Source organism: Planococcus citri, chromosome 1, assembly GCF_950023065.1.
Source record: "Planococcus citri chromosome 1, ihPlaCitr1.1, whole genome shotgun sequence".
Taxonomy (NCBI): Eukaryota; Metazoa; Arthropoda; class Insecta; order Hemiptera; family Pseudococcidae; genus Planococcus; species Planococcus citri.
In genome coordinates, this window is record NC_088677.1 from 56,512,483 (window position 1) to 56,534,619 (window position 22,137).

The window sequence follows — 22,137 nt, forward strand, 5'->3', positions numbered from 1 at the left end:
AAAACCCCTTCCGAGACACCCGATTGGCCAAAATTTATGTCTAGACTAATCAACTCGAAAATACACCATAAATTGCAATTTCAGAGAAAAATCAATAATCATCGATTTTTTAATGCTTTGTGATGAGTGCATTTTACAAAATTGAAAAAAAACCTGACCTTGACAAGAATGAGTAAAAAAATCAAATATTTTTAATTTCTTCAACACTCTTTCTGTTCACCTTCATACTCTTCAATCATAAATTATTATAAGATTACATTTCACATTTATCACTATTCACAATAGGTATCGCGTGAAATTGCATTTTAAGAAAGGGAACAGAAGGGAAAGGAAAGGAAAGAAAAGGAAAGGGGCTGTTAATTCAGATATCGAAAACCAACTGATAAAAACTTCACGTACCTTTTTCTTCTTCAATTCACTAGGCAAATCGATGCATCAAGAAGATTCAAAATCAAGCGTTGAAATTTCCTATCAGGAATTCAATCCAGAAATACTAATCAATGTATGTAGATTGTAGAACCATCACTTCTTAAATTCTATCAGGAGCTAGAAATGATGAACAATTGTGAATATTTTCATAGGTATTTCTCTTCGATATTCACTAAAAAGAAACCTACCTTTTGGATTACGATGAAGTTTGATCGAGAATCTAGATAGGTAAGCCACAGGTCACAGTAAAAACAACAAATCCAAACTTCGAATATAAAGCTCCACGAGGAACTCGTGAAAATATCCCTGGTTCGTCATTTGGAAAGCTTTTACCAAAATCCTAGAAAATATCAAAAAAATATGGTCACAATATAACATACGTAAATTTTGATTAAAAATAGTGTTGTATATTATTTTTTCAATTTGATTATTTTCAATGCCTCGAAATAGCAAAAATATTAAATCCGATGTGATAAAAATTTATTCACTTTAGAAAATCTTGCGAAAGACAACTTCATCTCCTACTATTTCCTCAAAAAAAAAAAATATATATATATAGGTACCAACAACAAAAAATGAAACAGAAAAATTTGTCAATGAAATACAACACCTACCTAATCGATTTTTTCGAAATTACGTAGTCCTAATATAGTACCAAAATAGGCATACTTAAAAACCAAAATCTCAAAACCATAAAATAACTTCTGAAGGTACCTAGGTAAACAGAAAAGTTCCCCAGCCAAAGTGGAAAATTTATAAAATAAAAAGAATCACAAGCAAATGGAAATTCTAAAAACTAAAAAAAAAAAAAAAAAAATTGTAAATAGATGTTTCTCTAGTTGATAATGATAACAAAGACACCACACTCAATTGATTTTTTCGAAATTACCTCATAGAAAATTGAGGGGCCTAAGGGCAAACCAAAATCTCAAAATCCCAAAATATCTTTTGAAGACAAACAGAACAGTTCCCCAGCCAAAGTGGCAGATTTATAAAATAAAAAGAGTTAAGCACAGAAAAATGAAAATTCTTGAAAAAAAAAATTTAATAGATTTTTTAAAAGTTGAACATGAATTTTGTAATAATTTCAGGAAATTAACTTTCCAAATTTAAAAGGCCATAGGCAATGAAGCTGATTGAAATTCAGTTCATTGTTCTCTCAATTTCAAAGATCGTACTGAGAAATTTCACGTTAAGAAAAAATATTCCAACCATTACTCTACAATATTTTACCAGCGAAAATTTAAAAAAAAAACCAAGTAGGCACCTACCTTCAAAGTCAGTCATTCCATTGTATCAAAGTGGCCAGATCCATCACTTCTAGCCTAATAGTAAATTCCGATAACCAGCAGTCCACTCCATTAGGCAACAAAACTCACAGCGTTCGCACCGCTTGATCATGGCGGAATTTCAAAAATCTACGAATACAAGGCGATAATAATAATAAATTCACATATTAATAAAAATATATCAGAACTCGAGTTGACCAATATGTAAATTCCTAATGGTACCTACCTGTAAACGAGTTGACTGTTCTGAGTACTTGAGATCACTACGACCTACGATACACTGCCCTCGTCCAACGAGATCTCTGTCGACTTCCAGACTGGAGACTGCGAATACAACGAACAATGAAACCAGTCCACCTTTCACCAACTCTACCACTACCAATATTCGAATAAAGAGTATTCGTACTTCGCAGCACTTAGTCAGAATAAATTGTAGAATGCAGCTGTACGAACGTCGCGCCGCTCACCTACAACAATGTATGTAATTCACGATAAATTTATTCCCAAAAACGCCGTAGGTAACTATAAATCAAGTCACGTCATCCATGACCGTTCCCACCGGAACCACGTTCAAAATACTCTATTCTATCTCCCGATCGCAAAATTACCATACACGTCGCAATTTTTCAAAAACAATTTATTTTCAATTTAATGAACACAACTTATATAAAAAATATCGGCAAAACCTGAAAATAGAAAATATACGCTCTAATAACGCATTCTATATAAGGGGGAAAACAAAAAGAGAGAAAAAAAACACACTAAACGTTAGGTGAATTAAAATTAATACATGTAAAAAAAATGGGGAGCAGGAGGATAGGGGACGAAACGTAAAAACCAACATAGAATTTTTTAAAATATATAAAATGCCAATAAATTAACAGCGTAAACATATAATAAAAATATGGGAGGGCAAAGAGTTATCGTATTTCCTCTCTTTACATACGAAACACAATCGAACCGTTCGTAATGAATTCATTCTATCCTCTTTTCCAAAGTGTCAAACAGTGGTAGTGACCAACACGACCTAAGAAATATTTTTTTTTTTACAACACAAAAAACAAAAACAGAGAAAAAATACCAGATTATCTATGTATAACTTCACACGCACACGAACACACACACTAATAATACGTATAAATAGTACCCTTTATACAGTCGAAAAAAAAAATCGGAGAAAAAAAGTACCCCGATATCAGAAAAATTAAACCAATACTTTTCGAGCATAAGTAAAATAATAATATAAAATATCATTTCTACGCATGTATGTATCGTGTATTTACAGACATATTTTCCCATCGTCGGCTTCCAACGGGCAGTTAAACTTTGGAGACAACAAATCTATATAGTTACAACAAGATACAGTAGTACGTCTTTGAAACTCTACGTTTTGAGAAAGAGAAAAGGGCGACTTGAGATACAAAAAAGCTTACAGGCGTTCACTCGCTCACTCAAAACGTTTCAAAATAATTTACTACACAAAGTTACATAATTTCAATAGGTACTCGAGTAAAAATAAGGAAATTTGTACAAAAAAAAAAACCATACAAATACCACACGATATTGCAGAAAACGCTGCACCTAAATTGGCCCACCACTCGTGATCGTCTAACGAGTACACGAGTTGAAGGTCAAAAATAGTAAGACTCGAAAAAAAAAATAATTAATCAAAATACAGGTCTCATTTCGATGATCAGCGAAACAAACTTAATGTATGTGAAAAAAGGGGACGACGGGCGGGGATAGGAAATATGTATAAGCATCGTTATAACACTGTTGAGATCGATCGTCGTTAAATTTCGCAATGTAATAGAATGTACATTTACGATTTAATGCACTACAAAGATACGTATGCTATGTACATCAACTCGACGGCCAGAGCCCTTCACTTTTTGACTCGAAACACCGTACCAATGATTTCTCCGGCTATGCGAGCGAACGTTGAACTCGATATAACCGCTCTTATGCCCGCAGCGACCTACGCCAATATAAAACTGCAGTAAAAGGTGACCTACAACATAGATACAACTCGCTCGGGATATTATATGCACAAAGTATGAACTAAATTGCAGCTTCGTGAAGATTATCTCGATATTATTTCGACTACGGAATCGTCTGCGAGCATCGGTGACTCGTGAAAGGATTCTGTGCTGGAGTCGAATCTGTATTTTTCAATAGTTAATGTCGTCCACAGGTCGAACGTAGACTTCGTCGAACTTGGACATGTATTTTCTAACGTATTCTTTGGCTTTGTACTTGACGCTGGCGTTGCAAGCTAAATCGGTAACGTTCTGGCAGTGCTTCAGTTCTTTCAGCATAACGAAGTGTGTCAGCTGTTGATGGCCGCAGCGAGCGTGGAACAAAAAAAATTGAATATTCGTCGTTTAGTGAACATACAGCATTAATATAATAATGGCAACAGTACAGGACAGGTAGATGGATAATATGTACCAAATTTCTCAAAACTCTCATCGCTGATGAAATCCATCTCTTCGCTCTACTCGACAAGAATTATAATAAAACCCCCCTTTCCACTCATTGATACGAGATTTTCGAAATTCAAGTTCATACCCAATTACCCAAATCAAATCAAACTCAAGCAATTTTCATCCGGGTTTCTGCTCGTTTTCATTAAAAAAAAAACACATTGAATTTTCTTTGACCGAAACTTCTTCCACATCACTTTCAAACGAGCTTCATTTGTAACTACAGAATCGAGGCAAAAATAGATCTTTGATGACGAGGTGAAAAAAATCCGGATTTTCAGTACAGAAAGTTCGATAATTTTCAACGACTTTTTCAAGAATTTTACTTGCCAATTTTTTTTGACATAAACTATCATCAAAGTTTTGACCTTTGACAATAAAAAAACAACTACATAGGTAATAATTGACCTAATTTTGACCAAAAACGAATTTTTTTTCAAAATATGATTTTTTTAATAAAAAATATAAGCAATTTTTTTATTGAATTTTTTTCCAAAAAGTAAGATTTTTTCAAACGATGAAAACGTTTTTATTCAAAAACTGATTTTGCTCTTTAAAAACTTTTTTTTTTTTCAAAAGATGAAATTAAACGAAGCATAATACAAGGTGACAAAAAAAAATGTTATAAAAATAGGCAAATAAAAAAAATAACCAAAAAAAGATATGGTAAAAGTTGAATTTCATAGCACAAGGTTCACATTTAATCCACTCCCCCACCCCTTTTTCAAAATATGAACTCCGTTGGCGATCACAGTATTGAGAGAAAACAAAAATAGGCTATCATTTCGGATTTGAAAAAAATGTCTTTCTTTCTTGAATTTTACATTAAATTTTTTCAAAGTGTTTGCCATAAGTAAAATCAGTCTTTGTAGAAAGTTATTATTCAAGTTCTGAAGACTACAAAATTTTGATGATCGAATCATTTCGATAAAAAATACAATTCTGAAAATAATCAAATTTTTAACAAAACACACAGTCTTACGAACAGGACAACCTGTAAAAAGGCAGGGCAAAAACAAAACTTTCTGCAGAATTTCTTTTAAAATATTACAATTCTTTTTTTCGGGGGAAGGAAGGGAGGGGAGGTGAATTCCAAACCTCTGCCCTTTTTCTTCTAACTCGCCGTGAATCTCAAAGGTCCGTCCAGGTGTTTCATCCATATAAATTTTTTAGTAAAAAAAAGTAATCTAATCAGGTCAATTTGTGATGTTTTCAAACACTTTTGCGAAGCATAAATCACCTTCTTTAAGTAAACATTGAATCAAAATGAATCAGCACGATGCCAAAATGTACAAAAAATTATTAATCTTCAGAGCATTTCACAAGACAAAACGTTTTTTAGATCAGTTTTTTTTTTTTCATTTCTGAAACCAATTAGAAAACACTTTCTCAATGTTCGATTGGTTTTGGTTTTCTTAGCAGACCAACGATGTTCATGGATAGAAAAACTGACAATTTCAAGTTTGATTTTTAATGAAATGAAATACACCAAAACTCTTTTGAAATTTTTGCAAAAACAGGACTTTTTTCGCATTTGTTTGGAAATGTTTGCCAAAAAGCAAAATTCTCTAGATATTTTATCAAAGCAATAAGTACATTTTTTAGGAATTTTGAAAAAAGCAACATTTTCAACAAGAAGTTGGTCAAATTGTTTCAGTTCGGGAAGGGGATGATCCGGTTAACATTTATTAAAAGTCAAAGTTTTCCGATTTCCCCAGAGAAGTGAATGAATAATGATGAAAAAAAAACCACTAAAATAAAAGAAAAAAACGTAGAAAAATGTCAAAGTTTGATTAAAAAATGGGAAAACAAGATTTTTTTTTTTGAAATTTTCTCAAAAAAGTAGAACAACAGCAAGATATGTAGCCTAGCTGGACACATAAACAAAAGGCAGTCTTCACTCATCTCTAATGAACATAAAATTTCGATAATCGATCCACTTATAGAGTATGAAAAAATTTCTTTCTGATTTCTATACCTTTTCATATTTTTCTAAGATGCGTGAAAAATACCATTTCATTCTCATTAAAAAAAAAAAAAAAACAGAAATATCAGACTTTAATGAAGAAAGAAAATGTGGACTGATTATTCTCCACTTCATTCCGGTCATGTAGATTGAATAATTTCTATGAAAATTGAACTTATTTCACAAAATCACCAGCTTATTTAAAGAATCATTTCTTCAATTCTTTCAATTTTTTTCAGGGGTTTACGAATTTTTTTAAAACTTTTCTGAGACTTTTATTAGATAGTCTTTCATGGAGGAAACGTAAAATTACTCAATACTCATGTACAATCATCAGAGAAAAATAAAGGTCGCCGCATCAAAATCCATCGAAAATAGCGAAAATTCAATCATTGGATCATGAATTTTCAATAATATGTTTAAAGCGACAAATGACCTCGCAGCGTGAACATTCAATTTCGAAAACCACCATTTTTCAAGGTAATTCAATTTTGTAGTCTGATTAACCAGCAAAATATACGAAACAGAATTGTTTCACTTTGTTTAACAGCTCTGAATAATTAATTTTTCAACAGGCTCGTATCAGTTAATTAAAATTCTCATCAAATGCTAGTACATTACTTATCTCAACCTGCATGCACCATTGCACCCGCAGCAACTGAATAAATAATTATACGACACATACTATCTACAGATAAACATCGAGAATAATTTACCTTTTTGGCCAAATGTTTAAAATCGCCATAATTCGTTATTCTAGCCTGAGTACAGCTACTGCGAAAATACGGGTTTAGACAAGTGACGATAAACTTCGCCATATGGAATCGGAACAAATCTTTTTTCTTATCTTCAGACATCTCGGACGTATCGGCATCGGCGCTCAACGATGTACTGTCACTGTCGCCGTTCATATGGCGATCACGGCGTTTACTGCTACGAGAGCCATTTTTATGACCGTTGAGTAAACCGTTCTTGAGCATTTTTTCCTTCTTGCGTTTCCGCATCTTCTCCTTCAGGTACCGTCTTCTTAATTTATTACGTATTCTTTCATCTTCGTCTATCGGCTCTCTAGGCTGTAAACAACAGAACGACGTCGTTGAAAAATTCGAACCTTTATTCGTTATTACATATAAATTCAATTCCACCAGCGTAAAAAAAACTACTCACGCTAATAATATGTTCGGTAACTAGCGGTATTCCTGTCGGTGTATCGATTACGGGCTCATCTTCGTGCTGACTCGACATATCGTGAAATAGATCCGTTTCATCTGCGGCTGCTGTTGCTGCAGCATCATCTTCCTCATCCCTTTCTTCTTGCAGCTCATCGGTTTCTTGATTTAGCTGAAAAAAATCAGAAAGTTTGAAAAACCTATTCAAATACGAAAACCGATGCTAGCGTTGTGATAACCTACTTCAGTTTCATCTTCTCTTTGATCAGCGGTCACTGCAGCAACCGCTTCGAGTCTCACTTGTTCATTTTCTTGTTCATTATCGTCGTTGTCTTTAAACGCCGAAGCCAAATCTTCTTCTTCTTCGTCAGTGCTATCGGCATCCGAGCTACTTTCCTCGTCCGTCACTTCGATTTCTTCTTCTTCCTCCTCCTCTTCGTCGTCTTCCCATTTAGGCGGATACCACTGCGAGACTCTGGTTTCTTTATGATAAAAGTACAGTCTGCCTTCGCCGTCTCGAGCAGTTTTCCATTTCGGCGGCAACTTCATCTTATTGATATCGAAATTAACAGGATTGATCTCTTTGACGGGCCCATTGCTGTTAGCTCGAGTACTACTCGTATTACTAGTCGTGGACGCGGTGGCCGGACTGGCCAAGTCGATGTTTCTGATGTCTCCCGGTACTGGGATATCATCGATGGTCAATCCCGAGTACTCGTATAGATTGGATACCGGCGCCGGACTAGTTAGCAGCTGACAAGTGGTCGGAATCGGTTTAACGTCGCTCATCGGTGTACTGGCAGTGGCACGTATCGGATACGAGACCGGAGTCGGGGGAGGATACGACGGTACGTGGACCGGATTTTGGTAGTATGGCTGAGCCGATGGTGCCGGCGATGCGCTCACAGGCGGTAGCGAAGGTGGAGGTATATGAGTCGGAGGCAGCACTACGTTTTGGTACATGTTAGGAGGAGGTGTATTGAAGAAGTTATTTGTCGGCGTGCTCGACGCTACCGATGACATGGGCGAGTAGACGCTGTCGCTGGAGTAGCTGGGCGGTGGAACCGATGTCAGATAGTGAGCTGCGGCTGAAGAACAAATATAAAGAAGTCAAAATTATTATATTGATAGATAGTTTTTTTTTTTTCGAGGCAGTCTCGCTTTGACTATTGGAAAACACCCTTTCAAGAAATTCAGTCGAGAGGGAAAATGCTTCATATTTAAATTCTACTTTAGATACGATCGACTTTTTAAAAATAATTAAAGCAAAAAAGATTTAATTTCAAGAATTTCATGCCTTTTTGTTACTACTTGCAAGAATGTTGGATTTTACAACCACCATCGCAGTGTTACCAACATCTGAGATTCACAGAGTCCAATTTACTTTCTGCGAGAAAAAAGAAATTATGGTCAAAAAAAGTAACCAAAAAGTAACTGAAACGTAAGCAAATAGCAACAAAAAAAAAAAATTACAAAAAATCCTAAATATCCTCAAATTTGTAAACTTTTGTAGGTGCATGATGCATACAGAATACAAAAAAAAAAAAAAAACAAAATTTGTTCCATTGTCGTAGTTTTTTATTTGCGCCATTCAAGTCGAAGGGGTATTCATTTTCAATTCAATCAGAATTTGACGCAAAATTGTAATAAATGTCACATTTTTTGAGCTTTTTATGTTTTTGCAACAGTTTTTCAATTTTGAAATTTTTTTTCAAATTCTTCAGAAAAACATGAAAAAAAACTTGTTTGTCGCCCTGAACGCATTTAAAATTTACAAAAATGTCTGACAAAAATTCAAGTGCTTTTCCAAAAACTTTTGCTTTTTAAAAATTATTTACTTTTTCATTTGAATACCTATTGATTAATTTGAAAAAATTTTGAACAATTCACAAGTTTTTTTGAAATTTTTTCCAATTTTTGCAAACCTTTTCTTCTTAGGCCTCAACTATGTATTCAACTTGGTATGAATTTCCCAGCGATGAAAAAAAATGTTCCAAAATAGCAGTGGTTACAATAATCATTTTTAAAATTTCCGCTTTTGAGAGATTATGTTCCTCACAAAAAATTTTGTCGCAATTTTCACGAATTTTCAACTAGGCCCTACCTATTTAAAATAAATGTATTAGGTAGTATTTTTGCAACTTTCTAAACGAAATGGAATAAACGTCCAACAGTAAAACGAAATTGAAAAAAAATTCGAGTAGTTACTCATACAAAAATATTTACCCGAATTAATGAGATTTGATATGGAAGCAGCAGCAGCAGCGGCATGTTGTTGATTGGCATAATACAACTGCGCATTTTGATACCAGTATTGTTGCTCCTCTTTGCGTTCCTTTTCGCGAAACTTCTTCTCGAATAAATAACGATGCTCCATTTTTGATAATTTATTCGGTTGACTGAAATTTCAAATCATACAAGTACAAAATTAATAATAAGTTTTCAAATTAAAAAAAAAAATCAAAAAAAGAATATTTTAGAGATTTTTTTTTTCAAAACTTACCTATCGAATTTACGTTGATTACGATTATCGAAATTCCTTCGATCAGGCGAAGACTTTCGTTTCCTGAAGTCGAACGAATTATTGTTGCCGGATTTATCGTAGTCTTTCATACGATCGAAGTAGATTTTATCGAAATCTTTATCTTTGCCAAGACGATTACGTTGGTACCTGCACAAATGTTTGAAAAAATATTTCTATTAGGAATGAACTCTGTTAGAACGTCGCTATTATCAATAATCTACACTGTTTTCAGATAGAGGCAGGTATCGAGGAAGAGCCAGAGGGGGGGGGCAGAAGATAGATTTTATTATGACTGTTTCTTTTTTCATCGAAACTGGCCAGGAAAAAATTTGATCCAAATTGACAGTTTTTTCAAAATCCAATTGGATCAGAGTTGGAGCCAGTTCGATCAGAATGGATAAAAAATTACACAAATCAGATAGATCAAGAATAGATCTGCACATGGATCGGATCGGCGCCATTTTTCGGATCAAATTCAATCTGATCAAACTGCATAAAATAACAGGATTAACATGAATCCAACGCAATGTAAAAAAATTATTTTTCGATTCAATACTAATGAAGGGAAGAAAAAAAAACAGAAGGAATAGAGGAACTATAAAGTCAAGAAAAGAATGAGGAAGGAGGGAAGGTCATCGATTTAGTAAAGCTTATCAACAAAATTCAAAATTTTTTAAAACCCTATAACCATTAGCGTAATTTTTGACAAATTCATTTCAAATGAAGCTAATTAGTTGAACTTTAAATTTTATTTTGGCCAAAAACTGAAAAACAGGGACAAACAATTTCTCCTCCTCCAAAAACAAATCAAATAACATCGAATAATTCGCCCATATAGACTTTAAAGCCGTAATGTGGTAACAACACGTTGAATGAGACTTCTATTAAATTTTTCAGATCATCGCCATTCATCATTTCATGAAATAATGCAATATTTTTAAAAACAATCGAAATAAATTGAAAAAAAAATGAACACACACGGCATAAAAATACATGAAAATGCAAAATTTCCGGCATATTGTTAAACATTTTTAACAAAACATGAAAATATTTAGAGTTTTTAAAACACAAAACAACTGAAATAATATGTAATGAATAAAGAGGCGGTGCTCTCAAGAAGCATCATTTCATAAATTTTGATAAAAATATGATTTTTTGCACGACCTTTGAGCTCACTGTATGACTTTTGAACTGCTTTTTGAGAATTTCACGACCATCGCTTCAAATGCGTTACTTTTTTGCTGGGCTTTACATGACCTGTAATATGACCTGTTTTGGAGGAGGGGAATGTTTTAGAAAATGGGTAGAAAATAAGTAAGTAAGTAAATTAATTAACAAGATATTTTAAAACACGATAAAAAAGCTGTTCATTTTCATCTCAAAATTCCTTCCCTTCCTCTTCATGTTATTTTTATATGTTTATAAATGAAGTTCTAACGTATTAAAAATGAAATTGCAAAAAAAAAATCATCACTTTTCTAAAAAAGCTTTAAAAATGACTCATTGCACAATTTCACTTTAAAAATTTCAATGAGATGAAAAAAATAAGAAAAACATCATTTTCTTAATAAAATTAAATGATGGCAATCAAAAGCCTAACATGACACCATCTATTTTGTATTTTATAATCTTTTAATAACTCATGGTACAGGTTTAATATTGTTGATACGAGAAACTACAGGGTGCCCAGAAATATCGTGAACCCCCAAGAAAGTTTCTTATTAAAAATATAGGTTGGCAACGTGAAATAGATGCATATGATTGGTGCAACGTTATCACCTAAGTCTAACAACCAATCATGTGCTATCATTATTATCATTCAGTGTGATCAACCGAAACATTTAGCAGAAAACTTTTTTTAGGGGTTCACAATATTTCTGGGCACCCTGTAGAGAAGCTTTACGCCTACGTTTGATAAATTACGTAGAAAATTTTTCAATAATGGCGAACGGAAAGCAAGGTGAAGGAACACGAATTGCGAACTGATTACATAACAATAGTATCGCAAAATTCACATCCATTGATAAATAACAGGTTTTCAGGGGATTGTTCGATAATAAAACTACGTAAATTATTAGAGAAAAAGAACGAGCCGAATTCAACCTGATAAGCTCGTTCCCTCCCTTAAAGCGATAAGAACACAAAAGATTATCTCACCTGTCACGCATGTTTTCCACATACAAAGGCAGTCGTTTTGGACGAGGCTTGACAATGTTCTGATCTGTAAACATGAAAATAAAAACAAAAATACCATTAACCACTAAAACTTGAAAACAACTATTAAAAGTAAACGGTATTTAATTTATTACTAAATGAAATTACTGACCGGCTTCCCGTTCGTGTTCTTTCATTTGCTGGATACGTTCCTTTCTAGGTATTCGGTACATTTCTCTTAGAGAAGACCACACTTCGAGAACTTTTTGCGCCATTTCAGATACCGGAGTTTCATCAGCTGAGGCGATATCTTCAACCGATTCCAGTACAGACTGGGCCGATAATTGCTCGCTATTGCACACACGAATTTTTATTAGATAACTGAACCCAACAACCTTTCTTTCTTATCGATAAGGAGATACTACGATAAGGATACCTGTGTGGTTTCTGATCGACGGCGTACGCCCACTGTTCGACCAAAGGCAGTACTTTTGAGTCGATTAGGATAGTTTTATTTGTAATAGGTAGCGCTAATAATGTCTTCAATAACTGCGCAAATAAAAAAAGTATCCAATTGAAGAACATATTGTCGCACAGCGAAATCTTTCGAGTTTTGGTATCGTAAGATGTCCTTACCTGCGTCTTTAATTCGTCTTGTTCCGGAGTACAATCGACCATCCAGCTCCAAATAATAGGTAAACCGTGATAATCGACGAATAACCTTCGACATGACGGGTGTCCTTCTTCTATAAGTTGCAAAATTTGCATTCTGACTGCTAACTCCTTTGCATGGACCATGAGTCGATTCAGACTCAACGTTTGGTGTCTGTTTATTAAACCAACTTGACAAATTTCGTCCAGAGCAGTTTCCCACTGTAATAAAAGTACCAGAGGTGAGAAAAATGTCTCAATGATGAAAAAATAAATTCAAATCAGATCGCTCAGCAGTTAAAATAGCAAAAAAAAAAAAAAACGTTTTAAAAATAAAAATAATCGTTATGTCTGTCTTCTGATCAAGAAAGGATCAACTTTTTGAAAAAATTGAAATCCAAAACAATTTCTGTTTAATTGTTTTTTTTTGTTATCTAATCAATGAAAACCCCAATTTAAAAAAAACACAAAACCAAAGATAGAGTTTTCAGTAATTATTCCACTCTTTTCGATAATCTAATCAATATCATGAAGGATTTCAACAAAATGCAAGCTGTAGTAATGTTTTTTTTTTTTTTTATCATATGACTTTATTATCAATTTTTCATTAATATCGCGAGTCCGAATTCACATTTTTTTAAATCCAAAGTAAAACGCGTCGAAATTATCCATATTATTCATTATTAGATATAATGAAACAATCGCAAAAATAAATTCCGATACACAAAATAGAAGCGAAAGCGAAAACAAAAGCCATAAATTAGTCATTTCCCTTCAACGGAATTAGCACTTACATCTTGATAAATGTCTGCTTTCTTCTTCTTCTTCTCTTTTTTCTTATCATCGCTGGGTTGTTTCTCTGGATCTTCTCCTATCCACCCGGAACACGATGGTGTTTCGCAATAACACCTTTGGGCTTGCTTACTGTGATAAAAAATCTCATTTTAGATCCCAGCCACATACGAGTATGGTCAAGTAATATGTAACGTAAATCTCCACCTACCCATATCTTTGGAGTTGGTAATCGAAGGTTACTTCTTCTCCGGCGCTGATATCGCGTTTGCTGAAAAATCCTATCCTTAATTCACCTTGAACGGTCCATTTTTGAGTTTCCGCGTTTGGTTCGCAGCTGTGATTAATAAATCTCGAAATGTTTCCTTTAACTGTCGCGTCGATTATACAGTCTGATTTCAAGGACATGAAGTAAAAATGAGGTATTTTGCCTCTAGCGTATTCCATAGCTCTGGTTTCAAATTCATCTGAATCGATAACTTCGCCGACATATTCCATGATAAACGTTCCGCTGTAAAAATACACACTCAATAAAACTTATTCGAATTCGAAGAAGAGGAAAGTAGGTAGAAATGTACCTAGGGATATCTTCTAATACACGTAACCCGTGACCTTTTTTCTTAGTCTTGAATGTTTCACATTTGGCGTACTCCTTTTTTTGGAATCTTTTATTGGAACAACGTTCGCCTAATGTACATCTGGAACAGCTGCGTACACAAAATCCACCATTATTTGCCCATCTTGCCAAATACGTTATCATTTAGACACGACAATACTCACCATTCTATGAGTAAAAGTCTATTTAAACAGTCATCACCACATCCTTTTTCCCCTCTAATGATTTCTTCCTTGGTCAAGACGCAATCACAGATCATTCTTTCAGCATCTTTACTTATACTCCTACGAAAAATTAACCAATCATGAAAATCCCAGCTGAATAATACCAAAATAATTACTATAAAATAATACGTTACCTTTCGGTAAAATATTCATTTTCTAAAATTTGCTTAAAAGGCGGCCTCGAGTCTAAATCGCTCGAATTAGAATTATTATTATCGCTAGTCGAAGATGCGGTAGCGGCAGCAGAAGTGGTAGTAGCGCTAGAAGAAGCATTCGACACAGCGAGGGGTATATCACAGCCATTACTCTTGAGGGAATTTTCTTCGATAGTTTTGACAATCTCGTTGATATTTATCGAATTAAGCAAATCTTCCATTCTAACGGTGTTATCGGTTTTGGATTTTAGCCTAGTGCTACGCCTGGGTTCATCTGATTCTTTCTCTTTGTCATCATCAACGTTAGATTTGTCTTTTTCTGCCTTTTTATTGTTCTTAGGGGTAGTTTTTTTATTAAGATTTTTACGCGGCCTACCCCGACCGGCTTTCTTATCCGAAGGCGCGCTTTCTGGAATGGGAAATGGCGGCTTTTGATTCAACACGTCACGTATAGTTATTTCGATACTACACTCTTCCATTTGTTTATATTCGCCGTTTTCCAAAGATGAATATCCGGTATCGCAGGATTCTCGACGTTCGTCGGTTATCATCGCGACAGACTTTTCGATAATGGCTGCAGGTAGGGTAGGTTCGACTTTGACTTCGGGAGGAGCTGGTTCTATTGATTCAGAAACGTTGGTTTCTGTCGTCACGTTATCCGAATTTATTACTTCCATGGCGGTGCTTTCCGACGTGGAAGTTTCAACGGGTGTTGAAATCTCAGAAAGTGCTTGGTCGTCCGGTGGAACATCCGGATGTACGGGAACATCTGATGAGTTTTCAGTTTCCGGCATCGTATTATCGTTATCGCATTACCGCCTAAAAAATGGTATACATTAGCGATTCAATCGTACGATGATTACACGAATTCAGAGCTCGACGCTATCATCGAAACGTATAATGGAATTCTGTTTACTTCGAAAAAACAACAGAAATTTGCGAACAAGCTAAGTTTTGACGAGAAAACAGATGTTTTTTAGAGTAAAACGCTAAACAAGACTAGTATTCGGGCTAGCTCAGCGATATCTTTTCTAGAATGTAGCTAGTTTTACAAAAATAAGAACGCTTCAGCGTTAAACAGTAATCAACAACAAACACTACGTTACCATTACTATCGTTTGAAACAGAACGTGATCAAGACCCCATTATACGTTCGGCAATGCTGTTGGACTCGTTAAATAAATAATTCTTCGTTAATAATCCATCATCGCGCACGGCTAAACTAAACCATAGCATAATTATGAAACCATAATGATGTAATAAGCAAATCAACAACTTACTCGTACACACATCAAAAGCTTGAGGAATCCATCCGTCGATAGAATTGATTAATTAAAACATAATATTAAAATTCAACTATTAAAATTAACGTCATTTCATTAAAATATTATCACTTCTGTAGACAGCCATCATCACAGAAAAATAAATAGTAAAATTTCAACAATGGTCAATCAACGCCATGCGTAGAAAATCACGGAACTCGTATCGTTTACCAGGTCAGGGCTACCCTATTCGGTTTACCATTCACCCGATTGACCGGATCCAGGGATTTCCAGCCAGCCAATAGCTAAAAAAAAGCCAAAAGCTAATAGCTGATGCAAGCTAATGGTATTTAAGCCAATAGCCAAAAGCTGGCTTAATGAAAAATTGCCAGCCAATAGCTAATAGCCAAAAGCTAATGAACTTGGGAGTGATTTTCAAATTTTTCAATTTTTTAAAAATGTTTTCTCAGATTTTATTTTTTTTCACTCGTGACTCACGTCTTACACTTACTGACACCACAGAAATGAAAATTGTCCTTTTAATAATCGTCTACACGTCATAACGAGTATTTTGAGGGGTCACATGTAGGTATTTTTCTTTTCGTAAGCCAAAAGCCAGCCAATCGCCAGCTAGAGCCCTGCGCCGACAGCGAAATGATCGGCGGCGGCTACAGTACGCGCAGCACTGTGGCTGGCGGCGGAGCCGATTCCAGCCGAAGGTCTTGGCGGCTGCCAAAATTTTGCTCGGCGGCGGCTCAGCCGGCTACAAAGTTGAAATTTTGGGGTAATTTTTCGTAAATTTTAAAATTACCCCAAAATAAAAATTGGAAAGCAAAATCAAATTCAACTTCTCAAATGAAAATACCAATTTTTTCCGAGCTGAAAAGATTGGCTGTTTTTAATGACGAAAAGTTTTGATTTTTGTTTTTGAAAAAGTCAAAATATTCGAAAAATCCTCCTGAAATTTGCTGATTGAGTGAGTTGAGCCGGCTCAGCCGAGCAGATTACTCGGCGGCGGCTGCGGCGGCTGAAGTAATTTTTGAAACGGCGGCGGCGGCTTGAAAAATGTTTGAAAAATCGGTGGCGGCGGCGGCGCGGCGCGGCGGCGCAGGGCTCTATCGCCAGCCAATGAAATTTTGCCAGCCAATAGCCAGCTTTATTTAAGCTAATGAAAATCAAGCTAAAAGCTGATAGCCAAAAGCTAATCGATGATTGGCTGGAAATCCCTGACCGGATCACTGATTAGTGATTACGTCACATAACCGTAATTACTTGAGAAAAAACGGAAACTGTCGAAAAATTTGACCTGAAGAATGAATTTGGCAACATTGAAACTTTTATCTGGCAACGTTGATTTAACAAAACACACGATTTTTCACGGTGAGTTTTTCAGTTTACTCAAGTTGATTGTGTTTGCAAAAAAAAAACAACAAAACGATATGAACAGAGATTATAAGTAAACAATTGAAAATAAATTAACTTTTGACGTTACACACTCGTATTGAATAATCTTCCTGAATAATTTTGTGCCGAAAATTCCATAGGAATAACTGCTCTAATCTAAGGTAAGCAGACTAACCAAATTAAATACATTAATCGTAGAATCAGAGATCATTATAATTCAACAACGCAGCAATATCAGGTTCCAATCTTACATATTTTTATCATCTCCGGCAAATGAAAATAGATGAAATTAATTTTTCTTTTATTAAAAGATTGTTGTTCTACGATATAACTTTTAATAATACCATTGAAGCCCAATGAAACATCTACTAACGATGGTTTTCTGACGTAATTTGAAGGACTGAAACTAACGGTGTGATTTTATTTTCATTTAGAACCTCAAACACACATCCATGTCTCCTAGAAAATCTCGCACAGCTGCGATTCAAGCCAGCAAAGCACTACAATCGAGTAAAAAACAACCTACTCCAACCAGAGCTAAAAAGGTATAAAATATTTTATTCAATTATTACTCGTCACCTTCACCGTCTCACACAAGTTCAAATTTAGAAACCCGAACCAAAGAAAAAACAAACGGAAAAGTCTCCCAAAGCGCTAAAAAATAAAAAGAAAACAGAACCTGCTGTGGTCACCAAATCCAACACATCGAAACAGGCAAGTTTTAATTGTTTTTTAATACCTCGTACTTCAAACGATTTAGCTAAAATCATTTTATCAATACACAGACAACCAGCGAAAACACGCCGGAAAATGATTCTCCAACGAAATCTAACATCAAGAGGAGAAAAGTAATCCATCAAGATCGTTTGTTGAATGTAATCAATCAAATTGGCGGTACTGTAGGTGAAATCGGTGTTACCGTAGAAAAAGATGGAAACAATACAAGCGAACTCGACCAAAACGTACGAGCAAATCATGCAATATTAATTAACTCTTACCTCGTGCATTTTTAATGATTTTCTTTGTTTGATCAGGCGACAGAAACCGAAACAACCGAAATGGAAGAAATACCATTGAGTGAAGCTGTACAAAACCAGGTTGACGAAGAAAACAGAACTGACACCGAAGTCAGCGAACAGCGTACCATTTACTCTTGCAAATTCTGCAACAAAGATTTCTCATCAGCGTTCGTATTATTTTTACATATTCGTATACACGAGAAAGTAGGCAGCATAACAGAACCTGCCGCAGAAGCCGAACCTGCACAACCTGCTGAGCAAGAAGAGTACGACAGCGAAGAAGACTCCGACGACGAACCTCAAATAAAAGAAGAAGTAATCGAAGAGATCACTATTCCCGATGCGGACGATGAAGACGAAGCTCAAACCGAAGTTGATCCGTTGCAAGTCAACGATCCACCGAAAACCGAATTCGTCGGTATTATAAATAAGAATTTTGTCGAAAATTTAAAGAAAAATTTATCTTTGGCGATGAATAGGCAAATCAATTGATACTATCGTCTTCCTTTTTATGTGTTCGTAGTTTAATTAACATTTTTTTGTAAATATTTATCCTCGATTCCTCCGCTATCTCGTCGTTAGCATGATTTTTTAATCACGCGAAAGTATCTAAAAGCCTATAGCAATGGATACTCCATAAATCAGCCTAGCTGAGTATAAATAAGTAGGTTTAATTAGTTAATTATGACGTTGATTTCGACGAATTTTGTAAATCGGTTTTGACAAATGGTCAGATCTTTATAACAGGGTATTTTTTTTAGTAACTCTTATGTGATGTGTACTTTCTGTCTTGTATATTATTTTTATTTATTACACGAATCGTTACGATCGTGTGACGCGAGTTGTAAATGCAAAGTATACCGTAAATTGCACTATACGAGTAATGTTATTTTACTTCATCAAACTGAGAATAGTTTCTAGTCTAATTTCGCTACGAACTACTAATATTTTTTTTCATCAACGAAACGATTCGAAAAAAAAAATTAATAGAAATACTCGAAGTACACATTTTCATTTCGCTCCAAAACTACCAATGCCATTTTCCAGCGACAACCATCATCGCTAAACTCTCGAAAAGCATTATTTCTCACATAACTACACCAATCAAGCAACGAGTTTTGAAATTTTTCTCATTTCAAAAATAGATTTCATAAAAGAAACCCCGGAGTACTCTACTCGTAAAACGAATATAAAAAATTTTACTCGGCTACTTTTTTTTCCACTTCAACCGCCATTACGAACGAGAAACGCGCCAAAACAAATGAAAATTTACGACAAACATGAAAACTAAACAACTAAATTACAACACTCACTCTCTTCCCCTATTCGAATTTTAATTCAAATCGCAATTCTTTGTAAACATTTTCAGCCAACATTCCATTTAGTTATACGTATTATACGAGAGAGAGAACATTTTCATAATTATCCGAAGCGACGCGTCTCGTTTTTGAATCTCACTCCTCCTGTTGTTTAAATAACTTCGTATAAAGAAAATCTTTCCTCTCTGCGTGAAAATGTGGTCCATTTTTCCGACCTCCTCTCTAGAGCTCCACTGCGGTTCGGCGCTTGTGTGAAATTTCGTTATACTCGAGTAGTGATTTTTCTTTCTTCACTCGCTTTTTGTAAAATCTTACCAACAAATTCACCCCGTTGAGTGAATTGAAAAGGTATTAATGGGTGGCAAGCTCGGCACAAAAGTTTAAACAGATAAAAGTTTATACTTTAGAACTGTTGCCCAAGATGACATATGGCGGCGTAACTACTAACTATATGTACAGTGTACTCCTTTACCTTTATGCTTATAAAATAATGAAAAAGTGAGACTTTAAAAGTTGCCGCAGCTTTTTCCCACTCGTACCTCTCTACCTATTTATAGTGATGCGATGCTATCTGCGAATTCGAACAACGTTACGTTTCACAATTCACGTTGTTGTTGTTGATGGTGGTGGTGTTGTTGATACAATTACATATTTTTTCATAAATATTCATAATGGTAAATATTTCTAACGAATGGCAGACTTTTGTGTTTTATTATATTTTCACTAGTGTTGCTCTCCGCTCTCGCCTCCAGACCACTGGTACGGCTGTTCGACCCTTCCAACAGTTCCCTTTCTCTACGTCAACAAGTTGGATATAAATCTGCTCATTAAAAGAGTGGTTAAATATGGCTATGTTGGCTGAAGCGGATTTCGTCGGCCATATACACCATTATAATATGTAGTATATTACTAAATATCCTCGCTATCATATTTTAACTCTTTGCACTCGAAAATTTTACCACGTAAATTGGACAATTTTTTTCTCTGTTCGTAATAACGAATAATACACAAGTAGGTACCACTACCTATCTATCTATTTTAAATGACGTAAGACACAAAAAGTCCTCACAACGATGCTTTGGAGTATCCATAATTTTGTGATTAACATACCGAATTTTTTGTCACAGGACAACGCAAGAAATTACTTAGGAATTAAAAAAAAAAGGTAAAACTGCTTTCATAATCTTGAAAAAATTCAATGTTGAATGATGAGAAAATAAGTGCAAAGGGGTCAATAAAAATTGAATATTCTAATTTTTGCTCGATTATAAATTTCAAAAACAAAAGCCTGATAAAAAAATCAATCACTTCTTGCAAATAGAAAACTCTATGCTCTACATTTTTGATTTTTATATTATCACGTTTTATTTCGCGGAACCTGGGGCCTTCGATTTTGATTTTCTCCAAAAAAATCAAATATACTCGTACATATTTTTTTAGGGTAGATATAGGTAATTCTTAGAAAGAAACTTCATCAAGAAGGAGAATCATAATTCTTGAAAGATGATTTAATCATTGCAGTACGTAATTTACATATTTGAGCAGTTTTTAGAAAACGACGCTGGCTAGATGAAAAATCATATTTCTTAAGGAGGTTTTGTTATTTTCTGCTCAAATTTCGATCGAGGTAAGTACCTATTTTATCAGCTTTTAGTTTTTCATTTTTTTTTTTTTTTTTTTGGTTTTATACATTATTGCATGAAAATTTTAAAGGAAAAAAAATTAATTTGTTTTTGAAAACTGGCCTGCAATTTGAAAAATAATAAGAAGTTTATCATAAAATCACACCGCAAAACTAACGAAAATTCAAAAAAATGATTAGGTAAGTAGTAAGTACGTAACTACGTACCTATACCTAAATAACTGAATCGGTCAAGTTTTGTTAATCTACAAAGAGAGTGGTCCTTAATTCTTGATTCCTGGAATAACATTTCATGTTTTGAAAAATTTATCAAAAATCCTTCATAGAAAACCTGCGCACCCCGGTCTCCGAAAATGAGACTATAATGAAACCGTTTCACGGAGGAGAAACTGCAGTTTTCAGAGGCGTAGGCAAGGGGATGGCAAAGGGGGTCACCACCCATCACCACCCCGTTTTCGAAAAAATTTCAAAATAAAACATGCAAAACTGGACGCTTTTTCGTTTTTTGGACCTATTTTTTCAAAAAAATTTTGCTCTCACTTCGTTCTAGCAGTAAGTTTGCCTTCATTTTCATAGAATCCCCTCACAAAGGGTGTTCAAAAAATTACCTCTAATTTCGATTTTTCATGCCTAAAAAATTGGTTCCCTTACCTCCCTTGCATGGCAGTTTAGAAACACTTCTGGAATTGAACTGGTTTAGTGGTTTCCAGGGTTGTACAAAAACGTGTTATTTAAAAACAAAATAAACTTTTTTTTTTGGTTTTAAAACAATTTTTTCAAATATCCGTTATCCAGTCATCAATTATTTTTAAGATGTGATGTCATAAAATTGCTATAATATAAGGTATAAGGCTAAAGAAATATTGAAAAATTGAAATCAAAACACAAAATTTATAAAAGTACAGGGAGGAAAATGAAAATCTAAAAATGCAGTTTATTCAATTCTAAAAAACGTATTTTTTTTAGAAAATTGGAGTTGAAAAAACACGTTTAAAACAAATGTTTTGTTTCTTAAATTTTAAACATGTACAACCCA

At 34.6% G+C, this 22,137-nt stretch overlaps 2 protein-coding genes across 3 annotated transcripts; one reads left to right on the top strand and one right to left on the bottom strand.

The window, feature by feature from the left end:
• Nucleotides 1-2,337: 2,337 nt before the first annotated feature.
• Nucleotides 2,338-15,903, bottom strand: LOC135832994 (histone-lysine N-methyltransferase SETD2-like). 2 transcript variants are annotated; one of them, XM_065346571.1, is made up of 17 exons: nucleotides 15,736-15,903; nucleotides 15,562-15,677; nucleotides 14,435-15,274; nucleotides 14,241-14,360; nucleotides 14,039-14,167; nucleotides 13,672-13,971; nucleotides 13,463-13,592; nucleotides 12,654-12,890; nucleotides 12,454-12,566; nucleotides 12,190-12,368; nucleotides 12,021-12,084; nucleotides 9,843-10,010; nucleotides 9,566-9,738; nucleotides 7,583-8,427; nucleotides 7,338-7,511; nucleotides 6,887-7,243; nucleotides 2,338-4,051 (listed from the first exon to the last, which is right to left on the bottom strand). In XM_065346571.1, the coding sequence occupies exons 3-17, from the start codon at nucleotides 15,247-15,249 to the stop codon at nucleotides 3,890-3,892; spliced, it is 3,966 nt and encodes a 1,321-aa protein (XP_065202643.1). In that variant the 5' UTR covers nucleotides 15,250-15,274; nucleotides 15,562-15,677; nucleotides 15,736-15,903; the 3' UTR covers nucleotides 2,338-3,889. The 2 variants fall into 2 exon arrangements, with proteins under 2 accessions (XP_065202643.1, XP_065202642.1); XM_065346570.1 differs by lacking the exon at nucleotides 15,562-15,677.
• A 1,217-nt stretch (nucleotides 15,904-17,120) lies between these two features.
• LOC135832995 (transcription initiation factor TFIID subunit 11-like) lies at nucleotides 17,121-19,017 on the top strand. Its single transcript, XM_065346572.1, has 5 exons — nucleotides 17,121-17,282; nucleotides 17,556-17,666; nucleotides 17,731-17,835; nucleotides 17,907-18,083; nucleotides 18,156-19,017. The coding sequence occupies exons 2-5, from the start codon at nucleotides 17,574-17,576 to the stop codon at nucleotides 18,630-18,632; spliced, it is 852 nt and encodes a 283-aa protein (XP_065202644.1). The 5' UTR covers nucleotides 17,121-17,282; nucleotides 17,556-17,573; the 3' UTR covers nucleotides 18,633-19,017.
• Nucleotides 19,018-22,137: the final 3,120 nt, after the last annotated feature.